At 31.2% G+C, this 14955-nt stretch overlaps 2 protein-coding genes across 3 annotated transcripts in view; one reads left to right on the forward strand and one right to left on the reverse strand.

Moving 5' to 3' along the window:
• Positions 1-14955, forward strand: part of LOC113389170 (rho GTPase-activating protein conundrum-like) — a 155202-nt gene that overhangs the window by 108516 nt on the left and 31731 nt on the right. The window lies entirely within an intron of this gene.
• On the reverse strand, positions 1475-13516 carry LOC113389635 (receptor-type tyrosine-protein phosphatase mu-like). The gene is made up of 20 exons (XM_026626653.1): positions 13270-13516; positions 12689-13009; positions 11377-11615; positions 11244-11295; positions 10578-10780; positions 10321-10520; positions 10034-10187; positions 9718-9962; positions 9178-9607; positions 8235-8322; positions 8093-8169; positions 7402-7536; positions 7201-7336; positions 7003-7129; positions 4108-4243; positions 3815-4052; positions 3542-3756; positions 1959-2093; positions 1732-1895; positions 1475-1664 (listed from the first exon to the last, which is right to left on the reverse strand). Exons 1-20 carry the CDS (start codon positions 13514-13516, stop codon positions 1475-1477), a joined length of 3732 nt encoding a protein of 1243 aa, XP_026482438.1.

Raw genomic sequence — 14955 nt, forward strand, 5'->3', positions numbered from 1 at the left:
ATTTTTCAAAATTTTTCACAACAATATGTTAAAAATAATTCACAATTTTTCTTCATTATTTTCATTATAATTAATAAATAAAATATTTAAGCAATAACAAAATGTGCAAATCTTGTGTTTTCAACCAAACAATGAGTTTTCCTAATAATTAACTAACAAATAAGTATTTTTTGAATTCTTATCACATATTTAATGAAACTCCTATTGAAAGTTTGAATAAATTTCAAAATCTTCCAAAAATTTTAAGGCAGCATCATAAATGTATTGGTACTGATTCTGAAAAGTAAAAATGAAAATTTAGTTATAATTTTATAACTATTAATAAAAACTTCCATTGTGTAAATACAAAAAAATACTTTACTCTAATAATATACTCTATAAGTTTTAGCTAGCATTTTTTTAATATTTTGTCTTTCTTATCTATCATCTGAATCAAATATTAGAATTTTCTTAGAAAAAAAAACCGTCCCACAAAACTTTCACGATTTTTGTCAGAAATTTTAATATGCACATATTTATTTGGCAATTTTCATATAACTGAGGTTAAAAAGCTGGTATAAAATTATTTCGATCATAGTACGAAAATAGATTTTTTCAACTAAATAAAGTATGATAACTAAATTTATTGCAAAAATAAATTTATTGCAAAAATTGCAAACAAACCATTTTATCAGAAATATTCAACTGTTAACAATTAACCAATATTAACAGTAACCAATTTTGAATTGGTCAATTCCATTTATAATTTTTGGATGAAGCAAAATATTCAAAAATTTACTATCAATTTGTGCTATCACGAAAATCCAATAAGTAAAATAACTGTATGAAAAAAAATACAGAATTCTGTAAATCAATGTCTTATCCGAAGGACTGTTGCATTTTCAGTTTTAAATTGCCAAGGATTTAATTACTAAATTGGGATTTGTTCAAGGCCAAAATTTAGGATTATGTACATGTTTTTTTTAATTCCTAGACTGGTGGATTAAAGTATCTACTTAATTGTAGATAATTCATTTTTGAAGTTTGATTCCTGATGATCTCTAGATAGAATGCAAAGTCGTACCATGTTATTTTCAAATTGTCTCCTTAGAGATCCCGTTTTGGAAAACACTGCTCTAAAAAGTTCAATTTTATTTACCTAGTTTCTTACATATACCTTCCTTTTTTACTTTATAAAAGACGGATTTATTAAGATTACAATTAATATAATTTTGTTCATTGCATGATTTTCGTTAAATATATTATGGAGTAGATTTTTGGAGATATTTGCAAAAAAACGACGAAAAACGCCAAAAAGATACGAATTTTTAGTAGCCAGTAAGATGAAAAATATTCGCATTTTTAAAAAATATGAAACAGTTCTTCTATCGATTTCCTACGTTATTCTAAAACAAAATATTACACCACAGAGAAGGGGTGACCCGAAGATGAACCTAGTTCCAACGTCGTACCATGTTATTTTCAAATTGTCTCTTCAGAGACCCCATTTTGGAAAACACTGCTCTAAAAAAAATTCAATTCTATCTACCTGGTTCCTCACAAATTCCTTCCTATTTTTCCTAATGGTACGAATTGCCAAAGGCACATCACACTCCTGTTCCAATTTCAACTTCTCAATACTGAACACCATTGCTACAAAAAGACCACAGGCAGTAGCTCCATCACTGAATTAAAATTAAAACAAATTAGTAATAATGACAAATAATATATCACAACACCAATAATACTTACAAGCACGTTAGAAGTATTTTAGCATCACCACAAGTCAGTTTTTGCAATTGTTCCCAAAAAGTTGGAAGACAATCTAAATTTTCACCAGGAGCTGTAGGCAGAACTTTGTCCTTGTCCCAATTTTTTATTTGCACTATGGTCACGACTTTGTTTACTTCCTTGCTCTAAAAAATAATAATTATTATTGAGAAATAGTAAATTGTACTTAGGGAAACTAATGTTACAACCTTTGTAGTGTCTTTGAAGTCCACAGTGATTATAAAACAATATTCAGTCTCGAATTTGTTTTTGTACCTTATGGTCAACTGTGGTATTGGTGACAAAATCTCATTGGTTTCATTTGGGATAAAATCTGGAACACTCTGTAAAAGCAGGAGTTGATCAATAAGCATCAACAGGTATGGATTTAAAAAAATATGTAAATTTATAAAAAGATATTCCTATGTTTTGTAAAAAACTAGATGACCCGACAGACAACAAGGTTGTCCTGTACTTATGTTTACAATTCAAAAGTTCAAATTTTTTTTAAATCAATTATACTGATATTTACCAATTAGTTAAACATTATTATGTTTTTTACACTACAGTCTATGCCTTACACCCATATGGATCTTAAATTTAAAACTGCTTTAATTAAAATGCTGAGTATTGACATTATGAAACATGTTTTGCTTATAATTAGTTTTTTTATCGATATCAAGATATTTTGAAAAAAAAAATAAAATTACACCACTGAGAGAGAAGTCAGGGAAATGGCGAAGGAGTCTAAATTATTTTTATTTTTGAACTTGAGAGTAAAGTAAACCTAATTTCAAAATTTCATACGTATTGGAGCGCAGTAAAAAACTTCATACTCAAAACGCTTCATTGACTCGAGTAAATATTCCGTATCCGATGGCAAATATATGAAAATACTAACGTTTTTATGTGAAAAAGAAAAGGGCTGTTTTTAGGGTTTTCCCGGCAATTATTCGATTTTTTCTCGCCGTTTTATTTCATATTTGAAGTGAATTAATTTGACAAATCCTGCTCTCATGTGCTCTATTCAATCTACAATCAACAAAATTATTGCAGTAAATGGAGAGGAAAAAGCGTGTGCCCTGTGAATTTTTTTTACTGTGCTCCAATTTGCATGATATTTTGGAAATAGGCTAATCTTAATCAAGTTCTGAAGTAAAAACAATTTGCACTTCGTCATCACTCCCCGCATTAATTGAAATACAACTCTTTTAATTTTGATTTTATCAAAACTTGTAATATACTATTTTAAAGGTAATGGCAAATGACAGTCTTTCAATGTCAATGAATTACAAGCGGTTTTTTATATATTTTTTCATATATTTCTACAATCTAACTATATTTCTATAATTCAAAAAATCCTAAAAAATTCCCATAACAAACTTCAGAAAGATTAATCAAAATTCGAATAATCGTTTAGGAGGATTATCCTTTCATACACCATTACAGAAGAATTTTAACACACAAATTGATTCTACGTTTCAGTTAGAAAACGTTTGTATGACAAAAAGAAAAGGGCTGTTTTTTAAGGTTTTCCCGGCAACTTTCGATTTTTTCTCGCCGTAAGAACCATCCCTGGACTTCAACGAACATTTTAAAAAAAGGATTGGCCAAATTGGTACAGGCGTTGTTGAGTTATGCGCTTGCTAACACATTTTGCAATTCATTTTTATATATAAGAAGATGTATTAAAAATTATGATTTCAAAACTACAAAAAATGTCATGACATCTACAATTGTTTTTATATAAAACTCATGGCTTCTTTTGATTCCCACAGATTTAAACAATTACCTCATCGCTGGTGTCTATTTTGTTGAGTACGCCCACTAAAGAGATTTCTTTGTCTGATATCATTCTCCAAAAATCTGAGACAGTATGGTGCAAAGGAAAGTGTGTCACGATGAATTGATCTTTGATTCTAAAACCGTCCACAAAAACTGCATTGATGTAATCGGAATTTGCATCGGATAAGGGAAACCTTGATAGGAACACACGACCCCTGGTACCTAAAACAAAAATTCACATTGAGTGGGGTTATCATATTTCTTTCTATTATTTTGATACCTGATACAATTTTGTTCCTATTCTCCTTCCTATTAAGATCTTCCTCCGAAGGTTTGTTGTCAGCACATTTCAAATAATCATCCTTCCAAGCAACTTTGTCCAATTTAATCCAGTTATCGAACAAAGTATTGTTCCTCTTCATTTCAGCAACTGCTGATTTCAAATTTTCGCAAGGGATGCTCGTAGGTTCACCAAGTAAACTTTCTAGAACGACCATGTGCACCAATTTGTATTGGTCCTAAAAAAATAAGACTTTAATTTAGTTGATGAGATTTTTTAGATGTAACACGTACACTGCTGTCCACAAGATTTGCTCTTTGTTCCCGTATCTTGTTCTGGTAATAAAGGATGTCTACTTTGCCTGTTGCACGTGCCATTTTGATGCAAATGTCTGCTAAAATTATAGTTCCTGTTCTGCCAACTCCGGCACTAAAAGATAAAAAAAATTAATGAAATGTTTGAAGAGTTCAAAGATGTGGAGAAGAATAATGGATCTATGAGGGCCAACAATTGGAAAACTGGAAAAAGTAGTTGAAACAACAACTTTAGTGGACTTTACTCATAGCCTCTTTTAATTCTCACAGATTTAAACATTACATTGTGCAAGGGAAAAGCAACTGAATCAAATACGTGTTGGAGAAAAATGCCATCTGCACAATAAATCTTATATATAAAAATGAATCGCGAAATGTGTTGGTAAGTGCATAACTCAACAACGCCTGGACCAATTCGACCGATTATTTTTTTTAAATATTTGTTGGAATTCAAGGATGGTTCTTACGTCGAGAAAAAATCGAATAATTGCCGGAAAAACCCTAAAAACAGCCCTTTTCTTTTTCACATACAAACGTTTTCTAACTAAAACGTAGAATCAATTCGAGCTTTAATTTTTTTATAATGCGTGAATAAATAAGGTGAATTAGAGTATTTATAAAGGTAAACTGGTGGACAGGTAAATTGGAGGATATGTAAAATGGTTGAGAGGAGAACTGGTAGATAGACGAATATGTAGACAAATAAACAGGTTGACAAGTTAATTGGTAGACATTTAAAACGGGATGACAGATAAATTTGTAGGCTAGTAAAATGGTAGATTGATATTGATTGAATGGTAGACTGGATGACAGGTAAATTGCGGAGCAGGTAAATTGGTTGACTGGTAAAATGGTGTATTGATAAACAGGTTGATAGGCGAATAGGTCGACAGGTAAATTGATAGACACGTAACTTGCTAGACAAGTAAATTGGTGAAAAAATAATTTGTTGGATAGCTGGTGGTCAGTTAAATTAGAGGATATGTAAATTGGTAGACAGGACAACTGATAGATAGACAAATAACAAGAAGGATAAACAGGTTGACAGGTAAATTGGTAGAAATATGATAGGTAAAATGGTAGATTGATTAACAAGTTGATAGGTAAATTCGTAGGTAAATTGTTGAACAGATAGTAGTAACGTTAATATATATGTAACAAATATACATCTTTGTTCAACTTTTTAATTTAAATTGAATCATGGCAAAGCGTGAGCGGGTACAGCTAGTTGATGATAAAATTGGAAAACAAACTTGATAACAGCAGAACTCTGAAAACTTTTGGCAACAGGATTAACTAATTACTAATTGAAGACAAGTTTGCAGATTCTTGATGACAGGATGCAGATCTTTGAAAGGTTTTGATAAAAGGATATACTAAATACACCAAAGTTAGGAGGCAATAACAATATTAATACCTAAAAATATTAAGGCAGATTTGCAGATTCTTGATGACTGGAAGCAGATCTTTGAAATCCATTTAGGATTAACTGAATACACAGAAGTTAGGAGGCTTCTGATTAGTAAAAATATTAATCACTAAAAATATGAAGGCAGATTTGCAGATTCTTGATGACAGGAAGCAGAAGTTTGAAAGGTTTTGATATAAGGATTAACTAAATACACAGAAGTTAGACGGTTTCTGATTAATAAAAATGTTAATCCCAAAAAATATGAAGGCAGATTCGCAGATTCTTGATGAGAGTAAGCAGAACTTTGAAACGTTTTTATGGAAAGATTTACTGAATACACCAAAGTCAGGAGCCTTCTGACCAGTAAAAATATTAATCCCTAGAAAAATGAAGGCAGATCCGCAGATTTTTGATGACTGGAAGCAGAAGTTTGAAAGGTTTTGATAAAACGATTAACTAGGATAAAATTAGCAGGTTTCTGATCCGTAAAAATATAAATCTTTGAAAATATGAAAGCAGATTCGCAGATTTTTGAGACTGGAAGCAGAACTTTGGAAAGTTTTGATGAAAGGATTAACTAAATATACAGAAGTTAGGAGGCTTTTGATCAGTAAAAATACTAATCCCTAAGAAGATAAAGGCAGATTTGCAGATCTTTGATTACAGGTACATTTGAAGCAGAAATTTGGAAGTTTTAGATAAAATGATCAATTAATTACACAGAAGTTAAGAGACTTCTAACTAGTAAATAATTTTTCCCTAAAAATATGAAGGCTGATTCGCAGATTCTTGATGCAGGAAGCAGAAGTTTGAAAACTATTTAGTATTGAATAATTAGAGACAAGTTATGAGGCTTCTGATCAGTAACAATAATAATCCTTAAGAAGATGAAGGCAGTTTTGCAGATTCTTGATCACAGAAGCAGAAGTTTAGAAGGTATTTATGAAAGGATTTACTAAATACCAAGAAGTTAGGAGGCTTCTGACCAGTAAAAATATTGTTCCTAAAAATATCAAGGCAGATTCTCAGATTCTTGATGGCAGGAATTATAATAAATTTTATCTAGGTTTTGCTATGCTAATTAAAAAACAGTGCCTTCATATAAAATTTGTGAGTTTTTTGACAAAAAGTAAAAAAATGTCGCGAATTTTTTATTTGTTGCTTAATAATAAAATATCAAATTCAAAGTCGTTTTATTCAAAATATTCCTATCGGGACATGTGCAACTGTTGGCATGGAATTTTAAAGTGGAGGGCAAAAAATATGTAACCAACCATCGCCTTAAATTGGGCGATGTTGCAATCAGGAGATAAATGACTACGTTGTCAATTTTTTAACAAAATATTTTTTTGTTATGGAGATGACCAAGAGCAGCTGACAAATTTTAGATAAATAGCAAATGAAGGGTTTTGGAAGACTTCTGATCAGTGAAAAATGAATCCTTATAAATTATGTTCCCATACCTACAATGTACAATAGTTGGCGTTTGATCAGATTGTATACTTTGCATTTTATTAATAAAAGGAACCAGAGCTTCTGGATAAAGTGGAACTCCATGATCAGGCCAAGCTGTAAAGTGCAAATGCTCAACTGCAAAATATCCAATAATTGCATTATAAATATTGCACAACTATTTTCTACTTTATTGCTTACTATATAACTCTCTGATCCATTAGTGATGTTCAACGTTCTGTAGACAAAATCTGCATAAATCCTGGAACTTCGATGTTCGACTTGGATATCTCCATAAGATTCTTCAGAACCTTCTAGCTCGGGCCAGTACTGGTGACACTTTATCTATAAAAAAAATCAGTGTCGATAGATTTGGGGAAATAAACAATAAAATGAGTTTTTGAACCTACTTTATCTGCTTCTTTGATATTAGTCAACATGCAAATGGCATTAACTTGCTCTTGCCAAACCATTCTCCAAAAGTCGTTTACGGTTTGCTGTTTTGGTCCTTGGGTTGCTATATATTCTTTTGGACGTAGAAATCCCTAAAAATGATAGAATATTGTATTATAGATATAGGCATGAAAGTCCGTAGGTAAAACGGTCCACAAAACCAAGTATGGTATTTTTGGGCGCTACTGTTTTAAAGTAGAGGACAAAAGATGTGTAACCAACCATCGCTTTAAATTGGGCGATGTTGCAATCGGGAGATAAATGACTACATTGTCAATTTTTAACAATGGTATTTTTATTGTGAATTTGCTAGTTTTCCTGGGGTTTGAGCACTGTTGTTTAGTTCACGATACCTATAATATTGTATAGCAATGGTTAAATAACTGATATTCCTTAAGTCCTCATTAGAATTTAAAATAATGTCCCTTAAAATGACTGTCACTTTTCAACCCGCCCATGGAATAACATGAATTAGTTGACAAACTTTTGAAAAAATATAAAAGAACATATTTATACAATTTGATAGATCTTTCTTAAAATGTGGTATTTGTTGTGATGTAGATGGTTTAGTTTTCACTGCATAATTACTAAAATTTAAATTGGATTTTTATGTCCAAATCTACTTTATGTAGAGGCAATAAAACTTACGTCAACGTAGTTTGCATTTATATAATCAGAATATTTGTCATTAGGCAACTTCTTCAAAACAACTCTGGAACTATCATCTGGAAATCAAAAATTTGAAATTAGTGGATATACAAGTTTTTGAGTCAGGTGAGTGCTTACTTACAAGCTATTAAATTTAAGTATCGGTTTTTAATTTTGTTGGCATCATGTATGCCGTATCCAAACTCTTTCTGCATTCCTCTCTTAAACATCTGAAAAGTGAAATAAATTATTGGTAAAGCAAATTATATATGCAAACTAGCAAACCCGACGAACTCTGTTTCGCCACCAGATGGTTTCGTGAGATAGATGAAGAATTTTTTGTTTGTTTTATATTTGAAAAGGAAAAATTTGATTTTATTATACAGTAATGAATTTATTTCGATTACAAAAATGAAGTGTTTTTCAGTTGAACTTCTCTAAGTAAATGAAAGTGAATCCGCGAATTATCCGTTTCATTGAAGTGCTCTTTGGTAAACCACATTTTTTGTTTTTTGGTCTGACGTTAACACAAACAAAGTGGATGGTTTTCCAACTCGTGAACAGGCAACGTATAACTGCCCATGTGAAAAACAATGATTTTCTAAATAATCTGTTTGAAATTTATCCCGCAAACACTAAGCGATTGGTCTTGCGACTTGTTAATTGTCATTACGAAAGCAAGGCGAACTGGAAATTGCAATCGTTTGAAGACCAGTCGGAATCATTGATATATCACCAAAGCGCCAGCATTTGTTGATTGCATGGTGAAATTCAGTGCGTGTACATCATATTTCTTGGCGCCAAAAGTTGCTCGTTGACTTAACCAAGCATAATTCTGATAATTCTCACTAATGTCATTACTCGAATTTTTAATTACGGTGCGTGAAGTTCCAGCAATTTGCATTAGGGCACGATGCCATGCACCACTAATTCCAAAGAATGCAAAATTGTCGAAATCGGTTCGTGCGTTCTGGAGTTAAATCGTCAGGAAGGAAAACTTGACTTATTTTTATGTATATAGAAGATAATATAGCAAAAATTGGCAACTTTTGTATCAATATTTACTCAGGATTTATTTCTTTTACCTTATGCTGCATTTCCAACTCCCTATTAGCCAACGACTCTTTGACATAATGTTCAAAATCTTCAACGTCTACAGGACGACTAATTGGTCCCTTAAACACAATTTTGTTACTTGGAACAGAAGGTTTGCTAGCAACATCAACCAATGGTTTACTCGAATTCTGGGCCATCATTTTGTTACTTGGAGCAGAAGGTTTGGTACCAACATTAACGAATGGTTTATTAGAACCCTTAACCATCATTTTGTTATTTGAAATAGGTTTGGCAGCAATATTTGGTTTATTTGGTTTTGGACTTGGTCTTTGCGGTAGGATAACTGCCCTCAGTTGACCTGGTAGACTTTCTTGTACTGGTTTGGGAATCATTTGCAATTCATTTTCTGCAGATGTATTAACAAATGGGAGTTTTATTGTGGACAGCTTTTTATGGTATCTGGAATAAATGATCAACCTTAAGAGAAATCTTTTAGTTTAGTAAACAAAAATTAGACAAATAAAAGTTGATGTGCATGTTGATGATTTTCGTGTTTCGACCTCTCTTACCTTTTGTACAAGACGTACACTACCACTGGTATTATTAAGAGAAAAATCAAAGCCCATAAATGGGAGCTGGTTTCTTCATCATTTATAGTGCTGTTTGACAATATTGTATATTTCATCTCATTACCCAATTTATTATAATAAATCAACGTAATTGTATATTCCGATTCGAGAAATAATTCTGCATCCCAGATATCACCATTTGTTGTGTTGGATCCGATTATAACTGTTTTATTTTTATTTGGAATCTTTGAACACAGAAAGATTTATTTAACTACTTGCGTCATTAGCACTAATTAAGCATATGGTTTATTTTTACCTCATCAAGATGTTTAGCAATCCAGGATACTGTATTGTCTTGTCTTAAATATGGAAGAAACTCCCCATGTTGCTCCTTTAATTTATAAAATGCTAAATTTTTGGCTCCGACGAGTTCTTTAGGATCATGTTCACTAACTATTATAAAAACGCCACTGAAAAATACGAATCAAAAATACTTTTTGGAAAAAAATTACCCAAAACCAGAACCAAAAAACAGGATGAGTAATCAAGTTGAATTTAATATAATTTATATTAAATTAAATATAGATTTTTTTCAGTTGTTACCTGGATTTTGTAACATTTTCATTCCCTGGTGGTATCGTTACTGACATCTGACTGCGACCAGATTTTATGGTAAAAATTTCTCCTGTTATTTCTGGTTTCACAACCGAAGTCGTAACATAAACCGAAGAAAATCTTCCTGGTTGTTTGTTATGTGATATTATTTTCACCGAGTAGGTGCTGGCACTTGCTAATCCACTGAGCTAAGGATTTAGTTATTACTTAGCAATTACTGTATTGAAATATAATTTAATAGTTACCAAATATTGGTATTCTGGCATGTCTTCATCGATTTTGTACTCGTATTGGGTTTCCGCAAAAGTATTGTTTCTAAGATTTGTGGATGTAAGTGTTACTTTTATATGGAACGACTGTATCTTTCCTAATGGTTTCCAAGGATGATTCCAGTGGATCAACATTTCATTCTTCTCGTCTTTACGGAGATTTCTTGGCTCACTTGGACCTGTAAATAAATGAGCCACAAGAAAAATAAAAAAATGATGTAAAATTAATTTGCAGTTGGTTAAACGGTTAACCAGCATTTAAAATGGTTGTTGGTAAATTTTTCTGATTTCTAGCATTTCTAGCATTTTCTTTGAAATGCACATATGATGGTCTTGACATTCACCAAAAATACCAAAAACTACTACAAGAACCAAATGGACTTATTATGTCAGTCGATGTAAAAATACTAATAGAATATATTTTTGTTACTTCATGAAGGAGAAGTTTGTTTTAGCATGAAATTTTGATCTGGATCAAATGAGATCCACCTGAAAGTGCTAAAAGTTTATGTGATGAGCAGTATTTTAATTATTGATTATTTATTGGAGTCTTTTTTTGAGCTTTGACGAAAACATAACATATTTTGCGGAAAGTTGAGGAACCTGATAATTTATCATAAATAAGATGATATTAGAACTCACGGTTTTGCACAGTTTTAGCTCTAACAGTTGCAGGATTTCCTTTCTTTGGATTCTATTATAACCATACACCTAACAATAAAACAAATGCTTCAACTTAATTATCAATTCTAAATTGTCTTCTAAAAATACTTACAGATATTTGATATTCTTTGTTTGCTTGCAAAGTTGATATCGTATGGCAAATGTAACCATCATATAATAAACAACCCTGTTTAGTATTGTTTTGTGACAATACGGATCTATCGTGTTTGGCATTATAATCTACTGCATAATATTGCAAAATTCCATTTACTGGATTTGGTGGTTTCCATCGTAACGAAATACTGTCATTTTCACTAGAATATACTTCTAAATCTTGAACGGGGTCTGGTGCTGAATTTGAAAAGATAATATGTAAAAAAGGAAAAAAGTTCAACGTTAATATGAATTTGGATGGACATAGTATATATGCCAACAACAAAATATTTGATTTGTGCCTCTCTTCTCCTTTTTCTAATTGGGTGTAAAACCATTATTTGCATTCTTTTGATCTTCTATGAAGTCAAAACAAATACAATAAGGACTTCTACTACGTACATGGTGAATAACTTTACCTGCCAAATAGACGTTAGCGAAAAGAATGAATTTACAAAAGTCTGTAGAATTTGGTAAATAGTTAATATAGGTAAGAAATAATTATGGACCAACAAATGAAACTTGCTAAACACCGTACATTGGCATACACCAAATGTAGCATTTCATCAGTTTCATTCAATATTGGACGGCATTTGGCTGACTCCGTGCTGCATTTTGATCATGATTTTCTATCTATAAAAAAATCTACATCGATAGTTTGTAGTTGTGATGCATTTCAATGAGAGAAGTATCAAATGAAGAATTACTAAAAAATGTGCGAGACTTAACTGGATATGACTGTGAAAATTCCACAAACCAAATGTATCTTTTGTACATCAACGTAGAAGAGAACAATGCAGATCCTAAATTTAATATACACACGCTTCTTATAATACCCACTTACCGGCATCTGATGTGTTGACAATTTTATAAAAACTTAGAATATTCTGATCATTGAATCGGATTTGATATTCGTTGAAGGGTTTCAAATGGTCAATGACACATGGAGAAGTATTGTAGATTCCATAATCTTTGCATGTGGTTTGCTGATCATTCACAAAGATCGTGTAGTATTTCAGTGGGCATATATTTTCTAATTCCTGAATATAATTTTATATATATATATATATATATATATATATATATATATATATATATTTCTATATGATCTTGGCATTTTATATATAAACATTTTCAAAATTACCTTCCAATATATTGTTGTGCTACGTTCATCACTTTTATAATCCACATCTATATATGTAAGGACGATGATTAGTACTAAATTAGTAAAACTTTAATTTTACATATGCAAATTAATATTAAATACTTACCTGCTGGTGTAGTGCAAGTAGGTTTCAGTCCAACATGTTGAGGATTCGCATATTCATCAATTCCATTGACATAAATTAGAACTCCTATCGAAATATCATGCCTAAGAATTAGATGGTCGCGTGCTATATTACTTGGTATCGATATAGGATTTTGATAATTTGTTATTGGTATGACATCACTAATAGGTTTATAGTTATATTCGTATTGGATTGACATATAATTTGCTGTTGTTCCACTTGGATTTAAGGATTTTAGTTTAATTGTAAAATTCATGAAACCTGAGCTTATGACTTCGAACTCCGGATTCAATACTGTGATATCTAAAAATAATCTTATGAAATATATTTTTAGAAAATTATTAAGTATATATATTCTGAGATAATCTTGCTGTTTCTTAACTCAGCCCTGAAGTAAATACATCTTTGGCATTGAATGGCATTACTTTTGGCATACTATAAAGTACGTAATTCCAGGTCCTCATTCTCAATGAGGACACTGAAAATGTATAAGTAGAAAACATTAATTTTTGTGAATACTAAAGCAATCTTATCCAAGAATAGTCTTACATATTTGTACTTACCATTGCAATCGGGTCCATTGAATCCAGGATAGCACTTGTAATTTGCTCCTGTCCTGTCATATATTTTGTATCCTCTGCATGATTTATCTCTGAAAGTGTTCCAATAGTAACAAGTCGGAGGAGAAGTAAAAAGCGGTGCCGAAGCAGCAGCTTGTCGATATTGAGAATTTATTATTTGACACGATTCCCGGTTGTATTCTTCAGCCAGTTCTAGATATTTTTCTTCACCTTTGTTATAAAAGCACATTTTAATTTATGTTATGCAACAATGACCACATATTAAAGCAAAAGTTTTGAAAAGAATATAAAGATTTATGAAGAAGATTAGCTGACGTTCTATCTTACCACAGAATTGCCTCTGGCTAGAACACCAAAACATCAACAAATAAATCGCTATTTAATGAATCTATTTATTTACCTACTGTGCACATCCTAACATTCTCAATCGCCCAAAAAACACTTGAATTTGAACCATCTGTTTAGTCTGTTGTGAATCTCAGTTTTACATTTCTACTTTTTTTCTCTTTCATGTCAAATACAAATTTCTCTTCCTTCCACTCGTACAATTGATTCGAATGCACCCGACGCTGAATAAAATTTAATTAAATTAGATTAAATTAAATTATATTATTCAGAAATTATTTTCTAACTTGATTTCCGTAGATGATCTGCGAATCATACTTTTGTTTAATGATCTTCAATATGCAATTGGAATGTGCAAGTTGGACACAAGGCTATGGACATGGTCAAGCATAGAATATCTTCATCGAATCGGAAGTAATTGGAATTATCAGTAATGAATAAGGTGCCTTCTTTCATTAACGTTTGACTATATAACATTTTATCTGAAAAAAAAATTATATTGGTAATATCAACTCGTGTTTGTCATATAAATAATAATATCTGGCTCTGAAAGTTCAAAAGTTGATCAACGAAATTGGATATTTTTATTGAAAAAATGTTTAAAATAGTAATAATATTTTCACTACTCTGGTCTTAATATTTTATTCTAAGCATTTTTTTCTGATCATCCAAAAGTGAATAACATAACTTATTTATCGAATGTCTCCTAGACTTGTAAAATTATTCATTTACTAAATATTTACATTTATGTACTTTCCACAGTGCATTTTCGTACAAACTTCTCACTCCAAAGTATTTAACCAGTAATGAATTTTGGTTGTCGGTATATTCCAAAATTGGCACGTACTCTTCATTTTCTTGTAATTGACCATATAATACTATTTTTACTATCGATGGATTCTGAGAAATAAATAATGTAAAATGTGACCATCTTTCTTCATTGACTAAAATCTGGAAAATGGAAAAAATTTCAAAACTTTAATATCAAGGTCACAATTGTTTTGTTTTTTTTTCTTGGGCCTTGCTGAAAACTAATCTTGTTGCATTTTTTATCTTACATTTGGATGTGTAACTTTAGCCCTGACTTTTTTGCATTCTTCATCTTCAGGTTCTCCACCAGGCATTCCCTTAGGACATTTTCTGACAATTGTAGTTTTGTCATCATCCAAAGATGATATTGAAATCACGTAGCTCCAATTGTGCTGGAATCTCTTCTTATAGCATAAAACTATTTCAACATTTCTTTTAGCTTTTACAGAAAAACTAATATATGCATGACTTGTGTTCTGTTCTAAGATTTGCAACTTGTTCTCTAGCGGTATT

Source organism: Ctenocephalides felis, unplaced genomic scaffold (genome assembly GCF_003426905.1).
Source record: "Ctenocephalides felis isolate EL2017-DRISC unplaced genomic scaffold, ASM342690v1 CF-g0.4_SCAFFOLD_03573, whole genome shotgun sequence".
Taxonomy (NCBI): domain Eukaryota; kingdom Metazoa; phylum Arthropoda; class Insecta; order Siphonaptera; family Pulicidae; genus Ctenocephalides; species Ctenocephalides felis.

Coding starts and splice junctions, on each gene's coding strand:
- LOC113389635 (XM_026626653.1), bottom strand. CDS start 13,516: ATGTGCTTTTATAACAAAGGTGAAGAAAAATATCTAGAACTGGCTGAA. Junction 13,010..13,269: donor CAATGGACCCGATTGCAATG/GTAAGTACAAAT, acceptor GATTATTTTTAG/ATATCACAGTATTGAATCCG. Junction 9,963..10,033: donor TTGCTAAACATCTTGATGAG/GTAAAAATAAAC, acceptor CTGTGTTCAAAG/ATTCCAAATAAAAATAAAAC.